Source organism: Petaurus breviceps, unplaced genomic scaffold (assembly GCF_028583685.1).
Source record: "Petaurus breviceps papuanus isolate PSGF00001 unplaced genomic scaffold, PetGlider_PUasm1.0 90601, whole genome shotgun sequence".
Lineage (NCBI taxonomy): Eukaryota > Metazoa > Chordata > Mammalia > Diprotodontia > Petauridae > Petaurus > Petaurus breviceps.
Genome location: NW_027187282.1, coordinates 2737208 through 2749562, shown reverse-complemented (window position 1 = coordinate 2749562; position 12355 = coordinate 2737208). Strand labels below are relative to the sequence as shown.

The window sequence follows — 12355 nt, the reverse complement described above, 5'->3', positions numbered from 1 at the left end:
GGGGTGGTCAGAGAGGATAGAAGCTGAAAGGCTGCCTGTGGGGGGGGAATCAGAAACCCAGAGTAGAAGGCTAGAGTTTGCCTACTCCAGGGCAATAGAAGGGACCTAGTGCGGCTTGGGGGGGGGAATAGAATGACCACCTGGTGATGGGGTTCAGCAGGACTGCCCGAGGGTGGGGGGAGCAGAAAGGAGGCAAAAGGGGGGATTGGGCCAAAGGGTTTGCCTGGGGTGGGAAGTAGTTGTGGGTCATAGAAGCCACCTGCAATGGGGGTGGAGGGTGGGGGGAGCTAGTAACCACTGTGTGTGTTAACCTGTGTGTGGGTTAATAGAAGCCACCAGCCCCAGAGGTGGGGGTGACGGGGTGCTTGGACCCCAATTCCAAAATCACATTTCAGCCTAGCCTCAAAACACTATCCTTGGCAGTTTCTCCCCAGCCCAAGGATAGTATGTCTAGCAATTAGTCAGGAGTGGGCCCCAGCAGAACACTTCTCTCCCTTGTATAGTAACAAACCGCACCTGTCAGAATTATTAGCTTGAACTGGCTCTGGACTAGCTATACCAACTCCCTACCTCATTCTATGCAGCCTGGACTCCTCATTATGTGTATCCTAGACTTAAGATATATGTACACTGGCTGCCTCTATCTTGTCAAGCAAGACACTGATTAGTGGCAGAGGGGGCAATCCTCAGAAAGCCATGACCCCTACTTAACTTAGTGACATAGCAGATCTAAATACCACACCTCCCTGTGGCCCCCCACTCCCTTGAGCTTTTCCTGGTGAACTCTGGATAAAATGCCTGAATGGCATACAAAAGTGCATGTTCCTTTAAGAACTGACCACTCCCTAATCCCATCCTGAATAACCTAATTAGCATATTGGGCACCTGTTTTACTATAGTTTATCCTATATAAACCGTAACTGTATCCCTCTAAGGTCAAAGTTTCCTTAAGAATTTTTGTCTACAGGGCTACTAGGTGGCACAGTGAATAGAGCACTGACCCTGATGTCAGGAGGACCTGAGTTCAAGTCTGGCCTCAGACACTTAATACAAAAACTAGCCATGTGACCTTTGGCAAGTCACTTAACCCCAACTGCCCTACCTTCCCCCTCCAAAAAGCAAAAAAAAAAAAAAAAAAAAAGAAAAAAAGAAAAAAGCAAAAAAAAAAAGAATTTTTGCCTGCTGAAAAGTGTAAAAATAAACCTTTGCCAATTTGATTTAAAGAATGCTCAAGTCTGTGAATTCTTTTTAGACAACCCTTCCTGTATCTTAGTCCTTGAACCCCTCAAAAGCACATGGGGCAGATGGGGGATGAGAGAAACCACCTGCCTGGGGGTGGGTGGGAGGGATTGTGGGATGTCATAGAGACCACCAGACAAGGGGGAGTGGGAGGGTCAGAAGTGGGGGGGGGAAGAGGGGTTGCCTGTGGTGGCAATGGTAGTGGGTCACAGAAGATGCCTGAAGTTGGGATGGGGAGGTAGGAGTCAGAAGGGCTGTCTTGGGGGAAAGCAGAATGGTTGCCTCCGTGTGTGTATGTGTGTGGGATTCATAGAAGCCCCCAGCCCCAGAGGTGAGTGGAGGATCAGAGAGGTCCAAAGGGTGGGGGGGAGTAGAGAAACTAGCATCCTAAGGGGGAGTCATAGAGACCATCCTTGGGGGGATCGGGTTGTGAGGGGGTACAGAAAGGCCACACACTGCTGGGGGTGGGAGCAGAAGGCTGCTTGTTGGGAGGGTAATAGAAGTCTCCTGCATGGGAGACTTGGGGACTTGGGAGTCAGAAAGGCTCATCCACTCTGGGGTAGAGGAGGCAGAGAAACTGCCTTCTGGGGGGGTGTAATGAGAATGTAAATTTTAAAGATATTCCCTGCCCCTAGGCTAAAGTGCAGGTGGAGCCTAGGGTGGGAGGCTTGTTTTTCAGTAGATACTTTTTGATTGGCCAGTGGGTCCAAAAGGTTGTTACATTCTCTGAGCCAGGAGAAGGCTATATAAGCCCTGATGTGTAGCTTTGTTTTGGGACTCACTTTGAGAAGTGTTCTGTGATTTGATCTGAATTCTGGGAAGCCGTTGTTGAGAGTCCCCCGGCTTTGAAAAACCCAGATGTTGACTGGGTATGGATGTAATGGTTGGACAGTTTGGAAATCTGTCTACTTGATCTGTTTCTGTCTTGATAATTCTGCCTGTATGCTTTGAAGTTCGGGGTGCTGACCTATTTCCCCTGAACAAGGTAAACGATATATGTCTGACTGATTAAAGTAAGCTTGTTAACCCATTTTGAGTTGCTTTCCTTTAACAAAGCAGATCTAAGAACCTGTGTGAGCAGCCACCCTGGAGATGCTGGGGTGCTTGCTGCTACAGGGGGGATGTCAGAAGGGCTGCCTTGGGGTTCAGGGAGCAGAGGGGATCCCTGTGGGGGCCACAGGAACCTCCTGCTGTAATGGTGGATATCAGAAGAGCTGTCTTGTGTGGGGGGAGAAAAGCAGTGGTATGTGGGGGGCAGGCAATCAGATAGAAGGGGGGAGAATCAGAGAGGTTGCCCACCCAAGAGGTTAGGGGAGATAGAGAAACCCTGCTGGTGGAGAGGGTTGTTGGGGGGTGGCAGTTGAGAGTCAGAAGGGTGGGGGGGGGTCAACAGAAGTAAACCGAGGGGCTGCTTCTGGGGAGATCAGGGAGGACTTATACCTTAGGGGTGGGGGTGTGGCCATAGAGGCAAGAATGGGTGGAAACAGAAAGGCTGCCTGTGGGGGGAATCAGAGGCCAGGAGTAGGGGGCCAGAGACCACCTGCCCCCAGGGGTGGGAGTGGGGGCTGTGTGGCTGTGGGGGATGACAGAGTTATCACCTGGGGACAGGGGTTTGGGGAATAGCAATTACTAGTGTGTATGATCTTCCCCCCAGATTTGGCTGCCCATTCAGGGGGCTAGAGGAAGCAGAGAAACTGCCAGATGGGGAGGGGGGTAGAATCAGAAGGGTTGGGGGAGGTGGAAGCAAGCCTGTGGGAGAATCAGAGAGGCCACATGCCTTAGGGGTTGGGGACAAAGGACTCCCTGTGTGTATAAGGGCAGTGGTCATAGAGGTAAGAGTAGGTAGAGGCAGAAAACCTGCCTGTGGGGGGAATCAGAAGCCCAGAGTAGGGGGCCAGTGACAGGGGGGGGGGGGGGGAAGGGGGGGTGGGGGGGGAGGGGGGGGGCAGTGGGGGGGGGGGGGCGGGGGGGGGGGGGGGGGGGGGGGGGGGGGGGGGGGGGGGGGGGGGGGGGGGGGGGGGGGGGGGGGAAGAGGGGTGGCTGGGGAGGGACAGACTGGCCACCTGGGGAGGAGGGCTTGGGGGGACAGAAGGGCTGCCTTGGATTGTCTGAGAAGAGAGGCTGCCTGTAGGGGAATCAGAAGAAGGAGCAGAGGGCCCCCACGGGGGGAGGGTGTTGGGGGGGGGGCAAAGAGGACAGGGGAGCCGTGGTGTCACAGAAGCTGTTCGCTGTGGGGGGCTTGGGGGGGAATCAGAAGGGCTGCCTTGATGTGAGGGCTCTTCCTAGGCCCGTAGTCCCTTGCAGCCTCATTACTGAGGCCGCTGGCTGATTGCAGAGGCTGGGGACAAAGGGCTGCCTGTGGGGGTAATCGGAAGCCAGGATTAGGGGCCGCCTGAGAGGGGGAGAGGTGGAGGGCCCGGGGGACCACCGGAAGGAGGTGGACGGGCGGAGAGGGCGGGTGTGCGGTGAGGCCAGGCCAGAGCCCCAGCTGCTTACTTCACAGGGGCTGCAGGCTTCGGAGGTTGGGGACAAAGGGACAGCGGAGAGGGGGGGCGGAGGGTCAGAGGGCCGCCAGGGGTGCATGTTCTTCCCAGAGCCGCGGCTCCCTCCACTTCACTCACAGAGGTCGCTAGGACGACGGCCTGGCGGAGCCCCACCCCGCCTCTGTGACGTAGGCCGGCTCGTGCCGGAGTCCCGGCCCCCGCCCCCACCACGGCCTCTTTCCCAGCCGCAGCAGGAATGGAAACATTTGTACCACGTGCCGGCACCCAAGCGTCGGGCTCGCGGCGCTCCACCTCCCACCGCTCGGAACCCCAACGCTCTTCCTCGCGAGATGAGCTCGACGACATGGCCGCCTCGAACCAAGGTGGGCCCGAGGGGGGGGAGCCGGGAGCCGTGGCCGAATGGGAAGGTGGAAGAGGGCGGGAAGGGTGGCAAGGCCGCCCGCACTCACGGGAACTGTCGGGGGTCGAAGTCCGAGCTGGGCGGGAGGAGAAGGGGACGGAGGGAGGGAGGGAGGGAGAGCGAGGGGAGGAGAAGGGGACGGAGGAGGGGAAGGGAGCGGAGCGAGGCGCCGCAGTGCACGCTGGGGCGGGAGGCCTGCCGGCGCGCGCGCCCTCCCCCGGCCCCTCCCATCAGGTCTCTCTCCCTAGCAGCCCCCCTCCTTCACCTTGGCTGCCTTTGGCCCATCCTCTCTAGAAATCTATGAAGCAGTCTGGCCTCTCCGTGGGGAAACTGAGGCGCGGCGGCGTGGCCGGGATAGAGGTGGGTGCCCTGGCCCGCCTGCCCAGCGGGACCTTTTTCGACCAAACAACCAGGGCCAGGAACTCCTTCATTTTTAAGAGGGAGGGGAAGTGACTTGGCTCCCATGGCCACCCAGTATGTCTTGTGCACAGTACACACACAGTATGTACTGTGCTGTGCCTTATCATCCCTTGGCAAGGACGGGGCTGGCCGGGTTGGGAGTAGAAATGCCGATGTTTACTGTTAGGGACTGGGATTTATTCAGCCAGTGGAACTTGGGCAAATTACGCACTGGGTCTCATAGTCTCCAGATGATCTCCAAGGCCCCTGCTCTTTCCAAAGCCTAGAATTGGATCATTATTTGGTTCCTAAATACTGACAGTTCTTCCTTTTCCTAAGTCTTCCTAAAGCAGCAGACAGCAGCATGGTAGAGTGCTGTTCTTGGAATTGGGAAAGACTTGGATTCTAATCCTGCCAATGGACATTCAGGGCTGGTGTGGCCGTGGGTAACTCTATTCTCTCCTTCATCTCCAAAGTTAAAATGAGAATATTCTTGACACCTGCATCACAGGGCCACTGTGAACAGTAAAGCAGGAATATGAGATTTTTCTTGCTTTGGAAACTTCTTCAACTCACACAGATCATACCTGACGTAATCTTAGTTGCCTGAATGTCTAAGAAACCAAGTGACCTGTCCAGGGTCACACAGCTAGTAAATCAAAGCCAGAATTGGCTCTCCCGTATCCAGTATCAACTGATTCATTCTACCCATTGATGCCTTTCTGTAAAAGCACCACATTATTAGTATCCAATTTTCTAATAACTTAGAGACAATACTCCCATTTTGGGGGTGGAGGGGCAGGGGTAAAGCTTAAATCTAGAGATTTAAAGCTCAGGAATTTATTCAAATTCCTCTTAAACCAGTTTTCAGCCTGCACTGTTTATTGGAATGATACATTCCATAATTTTTAGGATATAATGAATGATTGAATGAAATTACTTTGTATCACTGCTCAGAAAACTCAGTTTGACAATTGTTTTTTATAGACTATGTTCTTGTCAGATATGACGGTCATAACCCTGAAACAAATTCAATTTTTAGAAATACTATTTTGGGGGCAGCTACACTGCAGTGGATAGAGTGCCTGACCTGGAGTCAGGAAGACTCCAACCTTACACACTTACTAGCCACATGACCTTGGGCATGCCTCAGTCTCCTCTTCTGTAAAATGGCTGGAGAAGGAAATGGAAAGCCACTCCAATATCCTGGCCAAGAAAATTCCAAATGGGGTCACACAAGAGCCAGACACACTGAAAAACGATTCATCAACAACAAAACATACAAAACCATCCATGATTTGGCCCTAACCTACCTTTCAAGCTGCATCTTCCACTGCTTGCCTTCACATACCAGGTGCTCCAGCCAAACTGAGAACCTCAATTTATATCCTCAGATATAGCTTGTGATTTTCTGCCTCTGTGCTTTTAGTTAGATTATTTCTTTTGCTGGAATTTCCCTCTTCCCCTACAGCTCTCACTGACCTGGCACAAGCCTTCCCAACTTAGATACTATCTCTCCCATGGAGCCTTCCCTATTCCCCAAAGTATTTCCCCTTCCACTACTCATCTCTCTTCTCATCTGGAACAGGACTTTGTATCTTTCTTGTATTTTCATGGTTTTTTTTATGCCATTGTACCACAGCTATTTCTGTGTGACGGTCCTCAGTTTCACAAACTAGATATCATCCTCAACTTCTCACTATTTCTCACCCCTCCTCATGTCCAGTCTGGTACCAAGGCCAGTCATCCCTAACTTTGTAACATCTCTCCAAATTCCCCCTTCTCTCTTCCAACACTGCTACTGGTTCAAGCCTGTATCACCTCACACCTGGCCTGTTGATATAGGTTGGTCCATTCAGCCACCAAAGTGATTTTCCTAAAACTCAGGTCTGATCATTTCACTACCCATACTCAATAAACTCCTGTGGCTCCCTATTGATTCCAGGATCACATACAAATGCTCTATTTGGCATTTGAAGTCCTTCATAACCCATCCCCTTCCCACCTTTCCAGTCTTACACCTTACTCCCTGAGAAACCCTCTTGGATCCACTGGCCTCCTGGCTATTCCACCACCAAGCCCCTCCATCTCTGTTCTGGCATTCTCTCTGGTTGTCCTCCATGCCTGAAATGTTCTCCCTCCACCACTCTAGCTACTGACCTCCCTGACTTCCTTTTAAGTCCCATCTAAAATCCTGCCTTCTACAGGAGGCCTTCCCCAGCACCTCTTATTCCAGTGCCTTCCTTCTCTTCATTATTTCCATTTTCCATAGCTTCTTTGTATACATATCTTTGCTTGTAGTGTCCCCTGTTACACTGTGAGCTCTCAGAGCTGTCTTCTGCCTCTTTTTTGTATCCCTAGTGCTCAGCACAGTCATTCCTGGCACACAGTAGGTTCTTAAGGTTGACTTGAAGAACAGTAGACTTAGAGTCAGAAGACTCAGTCTCCAGTTTAGGTCATGGGATGTAGAGTTAATCATCAGAGCTCTGCTCCTCAGTTTCCTTATCTGCAAATTCTCATTAATATACTACCTACAGTGTTGTCAGAAAGAAAATTTTTTGTAAACAGTTGAGTCATATAAACGTGTGACATTATTATACTACTCCTTTTCCTAATCCAAAAGCTTCTTGACATCAGGGTTTATGTCTTCCCATTCTTTGTATTAACTAGCATTTAGTAGGTTTTCTAGAAATATTTTGTGTTTTGATCTTAGTTCTGTTAGCCAAAAAAATTTCACTTGTTTGCTCTCCATGTTTTTAGCAAAATTTGATGGGAATTTTGACACCCTTGACCTTGCTGAATTTGCTAAGAAGCAGCCATGGTGGCGGAAGCTGTTTGGACAGGACTCAGGACCCTCTGCCGAGAAGTACAGTGTGGCCACCCAGCTCCTGATAGGCGGGGTCACTGGCTGGTGAGTGACAGCCATGGAGGGGTGGAGGCTCCAAATGAACTGGCCTCACTATGGGAGTTAGGCCCCTAGTGGTTCCACTTGGCTCAAGGCCTAGGCTGAGCCACAAATAGTTGGATGACTCCTTTCAGGTGCCATTTCCTCCATAAAGCCTTCTCCCTCATCTCGCCATCTAGAAGCAAGTGTCCTTTGCCTTTCAGGTCTAGTCTAACTTCTGTCATGACGAACAGGTGAAGGAATGAGATTCTATTTAGTCTGTGAGGAGGACGTGCTGTCTGGATCTGAGAAGGGCTCTCCAAGGCCATCTAGTCACGAAATGTAGAATCCTGGAGGTTCCATTGCTAGAAGGGACCTTCTAATCATCCAGTCAGACAACTCCCTTTTCAGGTTTCATGAAAGAAGTGGGAGCCTCCCCCAATCCAGTCTCCCTGCCCCTCACCCCACACCATTCCTGCTAGCTCTCCTCCCTTTTGTGGCTACATTTCAGTCAGTGCCTCTTCCTTCTAAACTCTCCACAGTCTGGCATCTGACCTCATTCCACTGAAACTGCCCTCTCCAAAGATCTCAGTAATCTCTTCATTGCCAAATCCTGTGACCTTTTTTCCATCCTCAGTCTCCTTGGCCTCTGTAGCCTTGGACACTGTCAGTCACCTTCTCCTGGATAGTCTCTCGTCTGTAGGTTTTCATGTCACTGCTTTCTCCTGGTTCTCCTGCCTGTCTGATTTTGATTTTGCTAAGTTACCTCTGCTAACCGTGGGTGTCTGTTCTGGTTTTGGGGGGTTTTGTGAGGCATTCAGATTAAGTGACTCAGGGTCACACAGTGAGTAAGTGTCACATGTCTGAGGCTGGATTTGAACTCAGGTCCTCCTGACTCCAAGGCTGGTGCTCAATTCACTGTGCCACCTAGCTGCCCTGTGGGTGTCTGTTCTGGCCTGGACCCTCTTCTCCTCTCCTTTGCTAATCTAATCAGCTCCTATGGTTTCATTGATCCTCTCTATGCAGACGATGTGCAGAGGTCTTTATCCAGGGGGGCAGGCAGACAACAAGCTTGGATTAAGCGCTTCCTGTGTCTGTGCCAGGCATTAAGGCCCAGTGCTAAGTGTTGGGGATACTGATGCAAGGAGAAAGACAGACCCTGATATCGTCCCTGCTCCCAAAGAGCTCCCAATGGGAAAAAAGAACACGTAAAAGGGAGCTGAAAAATTGGATTGTGTGGTCTCTTAAGACTGCTGATGTTTCCTGGTCTGGATGGGAAATCATTTAGAAAAGTTAAAAGCACCATTTAAAGTGGTCACACACATTATTTAGTCACTGTTCTAGGCAACCCCCAGCTTCAGCATGGGCTGTGTTCCAAATCCATGTGTCACTTGTTTGGGAAAATGGTTTTCGTATTTCAGAGAAATACTCTTTTCAGTGCTGGGTTTTTAGGTTTCCAGGCCAGGCCCACAGGCCTTCCTGTAAATGAGCCCCAATGATAGGAGCAGCTTGGGGAAGGGGGTGGGGGGGCAGGAAGGTAGTGCTGCCAAGACTGGCCCTCAGGATGTGGAGAGAAGGTCAGAAGACAGGTGTTTGACCCAGGACTCCTGTGCCAATTGCTACTCAGGTGTGGATAGAAAGTTCCAAAACACTGAGTACAGATGTTCCTGTGAAATGTTTTGGAAATGTGGTAACTCTGCTGAAGATTCTCAAGCAAAGCAGTTTTCAAAATCTTAAACTGTATAAAAGTATCATTTAAAAAACATTTACCTCTGGAGAAAACATAGTTTAAATGGAGGCCTATTCACAGCTACAAACAGCCTGTAAACCTTCTCTTCCACCTTGAGATCCCCTGATTGCTCTTCTAGGGCTACATTCATTCCACAGTGTATCTCCTGCTTTGGTGGGGGGGGGGGGAGTCAGGCCACCAAACCTTGAATTCCTAGCCCCTTAGTTTTTCAGATGTTAGTGTGACTTCCAGTCAATTTGTCATCTTTTTGTTTTATTTTGTAGGTGCACAGGTTTCATCTTCCAGAAAGTTGGAAAACTGGCAGCAACAGCAGTGGGTGGTGGATTTTTCCTATTACAGGTCTGTATGGGGAACATGAAATTAACTTAGGCTTCATAGTATCCTAGCTGTAGAGCTGGCAGGGAGCTCAGAGGCCAGCCCTAAACAACTGAGGAAACCAAGGCCCAGAGAATAACGGTTAAGCAACTTGCTGGGGGTCACCGAGGTAGGAAGTGTCAGAGATGGGATGAAAATCTGGAAAATGAGAGGGAGAGGTGGATTGGCAACATTATAATGTGATAGAGGATTTCAGAAGCCATGAACGTGGAGGTGGTATGTCATGGGCAGTGGCAAAGTCAAGGGTATGACCCTCTCTGTGGGGGGCTGAGGTGGGGTGCAGGAGTAGCTTGTGGGAAGTGAGTAGATTAAGGAATTGGAAGGTCAGCATATTTGAGAGAGTATAAGTACGTATGTATGTTGAATCCTCTAGTTTGAGATTAGGAGTTGGAGAAGAGAGAGACTGAGGAAGGCACTGAATTTATTGAGGGAAAAAAAGGTGTGTGTCCTGAAGATGTAGAGATAGCACCTATCAGAATTTTGATTGGGTGATAAATATGGATTGAATGAACCTGAAAGAAAAAGAGGTTACTGAAGTGAAGGGGTGGAAGGAGAGCCTGTAGTAGGTAGCAATGGGAAACAGGGAGTATTCCAACTCCCTTACAATGACCACTGTGTTAATGGATATGAGTGAAAGGGATGAGTGCAGGAAGAAGGAGCAAGAAAGGAAAAGGTTTATGATGTTACCAATGGTCACTATGAGAGGGAGTGGGAAGTTGAGGGGGTTGGGTCGAAGGGGATGGGAATAAGGGAGCAAACAGTACGGGCTAAAGAATGGAGTTTGAACAGTGGCAATCAGGAGTTCAGAGTCACTAGGATGGGGTGACTATGATGGTATGGAAGTGTCAGTCATTGAGAAATGAGTTTGGGTAGGTTATCATTATCCACAGGGGTTTGTCCTTGCATGGAGTTGTCCCAAGGCATTAGGCAGCTGTGTATGGCTGGACAGGTGGGAGAGGGGAGGGGGCAGTAGGTGTGAAGGGTGGGCAGGCCATACCTAAAGGGTACCTGAGCTGTACTAGCAGGACTTTCTCTAGTTTGATATTGACCCATTAATGACTATTATTTGGGGCTGGCTCTTCTAAAACCTCCTTTAGAACAGCGATTCTTAAATTATGGCTCCCAACCCCATAGTAAATGGGCAGCAGTAAAACATTTCTGAATTTGCACTGACCAAAAATTAATTCACAATAAAATCTGTAATGAATCCGAGGTGTTTCTGGCACCATGTGCCCGGGTTGCAACTTGCAACTTCACTGAACCATGTGCACTTTGCACTGTGAATGCCCACAGGCCATGCAACTCAAAGGACCACTGCTGAAACTCAAAAAAGGGCCAAAAGTGGACAAACCATTTTAACATTTACCATCTAGCTCATATCTCTCTGTATCTCATCTGCTGTATGATTTAGATGCTTTGCTGAAATCCAGGTGTACTGTATAGCATTTCAGTGTAGCCCCTGTAGGAACTGCTGCATGATTTAGATGCTTTGCTGAAATCCAGGTGTACTGTATAGCATTTCAGTGTAGCCCCTGTAGGAACCCTGTTAAAAAGAACCAATGATTACCACTTCTTTAAATGCTTACAAACCATCTCTTTAATGAGATGTTCTGAAATTCTTCCAGGAATTTGAGACAAGATTACTGACCTATGGTTTGTAACATATGCCCTCTTCCCTTTTTGAAACCTGAGGCATTTGCCCTTCCCTGGTCTGGTAGTATTTCCTGCTCTCCACAGGTGAGCATTTGGGTGAAACTCACTGGAGGGGAAGAGACAAAGCATTGTTATTATGGAAGTCTGCCTCAGCTTATCAGGGGGAGCCATTGAGCTGAAGACTTTGGGCAGCAGAGCCATCACAATCTGCCATGGAGACCGGGCGTATCAGGTGCAGAATGGCAGTGAGCCCTCCTGCCGGAGCTTGCTCACTCTCTCCTGAAGGAGAGTTTTTAACTGATCAGTTTTGCTTTTGCCTTAATGATAATTTAATTCTTCGCAAGATGGAGGGATCAACAAAGTGAACCTGCTATTTTCAGACAGATTTCTATCCAACAGAGTAAGATAGGTTGCTAAAATAGAAAGGATGGAAAATCTGGGGGCAAGTGACCTTTCTATCTTAGAATTCCTTCTAGAAAAGGGAAAGGCAAGCCAGGCATATAGTGTGACATGCACCTTAGATCTTGAAAGATCAGTCAGTAAGCATTTATTAATACCTGCTAAGTGTCTGTCCTGGGGGGTACAAAAAAAGGCAAGACCCAGCCCCTGCCCTTGCCCTCAAAGAGCTGACAGTCTTAACAGGGGACAACATGTAAACACCTGAGTACAGATAGGCTCTGCATGGAAAGTGGAGCTAAGTGGCAGAAGGAAGACACCAAGAGGGGCAAGGAAGGGCTTCCTCTTAGAGACGGGGTGTCAAGATAAGGAGATCATTCCGGGTTGGGGGGGTGGATGTGCAGCCAGAGAATATTGGGAACCAAGAGATGGAGCTTTTATTCAAGGAGTAGCAAAAAGGCCAGTGTCAGTGGATCAAGAAGTGCTGGTGTGTGTGAGTGTGGGTGTGTGGTATCTGTTTATGTCTCTGTACGTGTCTATATATAATGTCTGTGTGTATGGTATCTGTATGTGTGTATATGGTGTCTGTGTATCTATATAGTGTCTGTGTATAGTATCTGCGTGTGTGTGTATAGTGTCTGTGTCTGTGTAGTGTCTGTATGGTGTCTGTGTGGTGTCTGTATTTGTATATATGGTGTCTGTATATATGGTGTCTCTGTGTGTGTGTGGTGTCTCTGTACATGTGTGGGCATGGT

At 49.5% G+C, this 12355-nt stretch overlaps 1 protein-coding gene across 3 annotated transcripts in view; it reads left to right on the top strand.

Moving 5' to 3' along the window:
* Positions 1–3805: 3805 nt before the first annotated feature.
* FUNDC2 (FUN14 domain containing 2) overlaps positions 3806–12355 on the top strand; it is a 15060-nt gene continuing 6510 nt past the window's right edge. The window contains exons 1-4 of one of the 3 annotated variants that reach the window (XM_069063745.1): positions 3806–4105; positions 4395–4503; positions 7303–7453; positions 9440–9515. In XM_069063745.1, the coding sequence (XP_068919846.1) occupies positions 3821–4105; positions 4395–4503; positions 7303–7453; positions 9440–9515 (621 nt within the window). In that variant the 5' untranslated portion in view covers positions 3806–3820. The remainder of the gene's footprint in view (positions 4106–4394; positions 4504–7302; positions 7454–9439; positions 9516–12355) is intronic. The other 2 variants (XM_069063746.1, XM_069063747.1) reach the window with 2 other exon arrangements.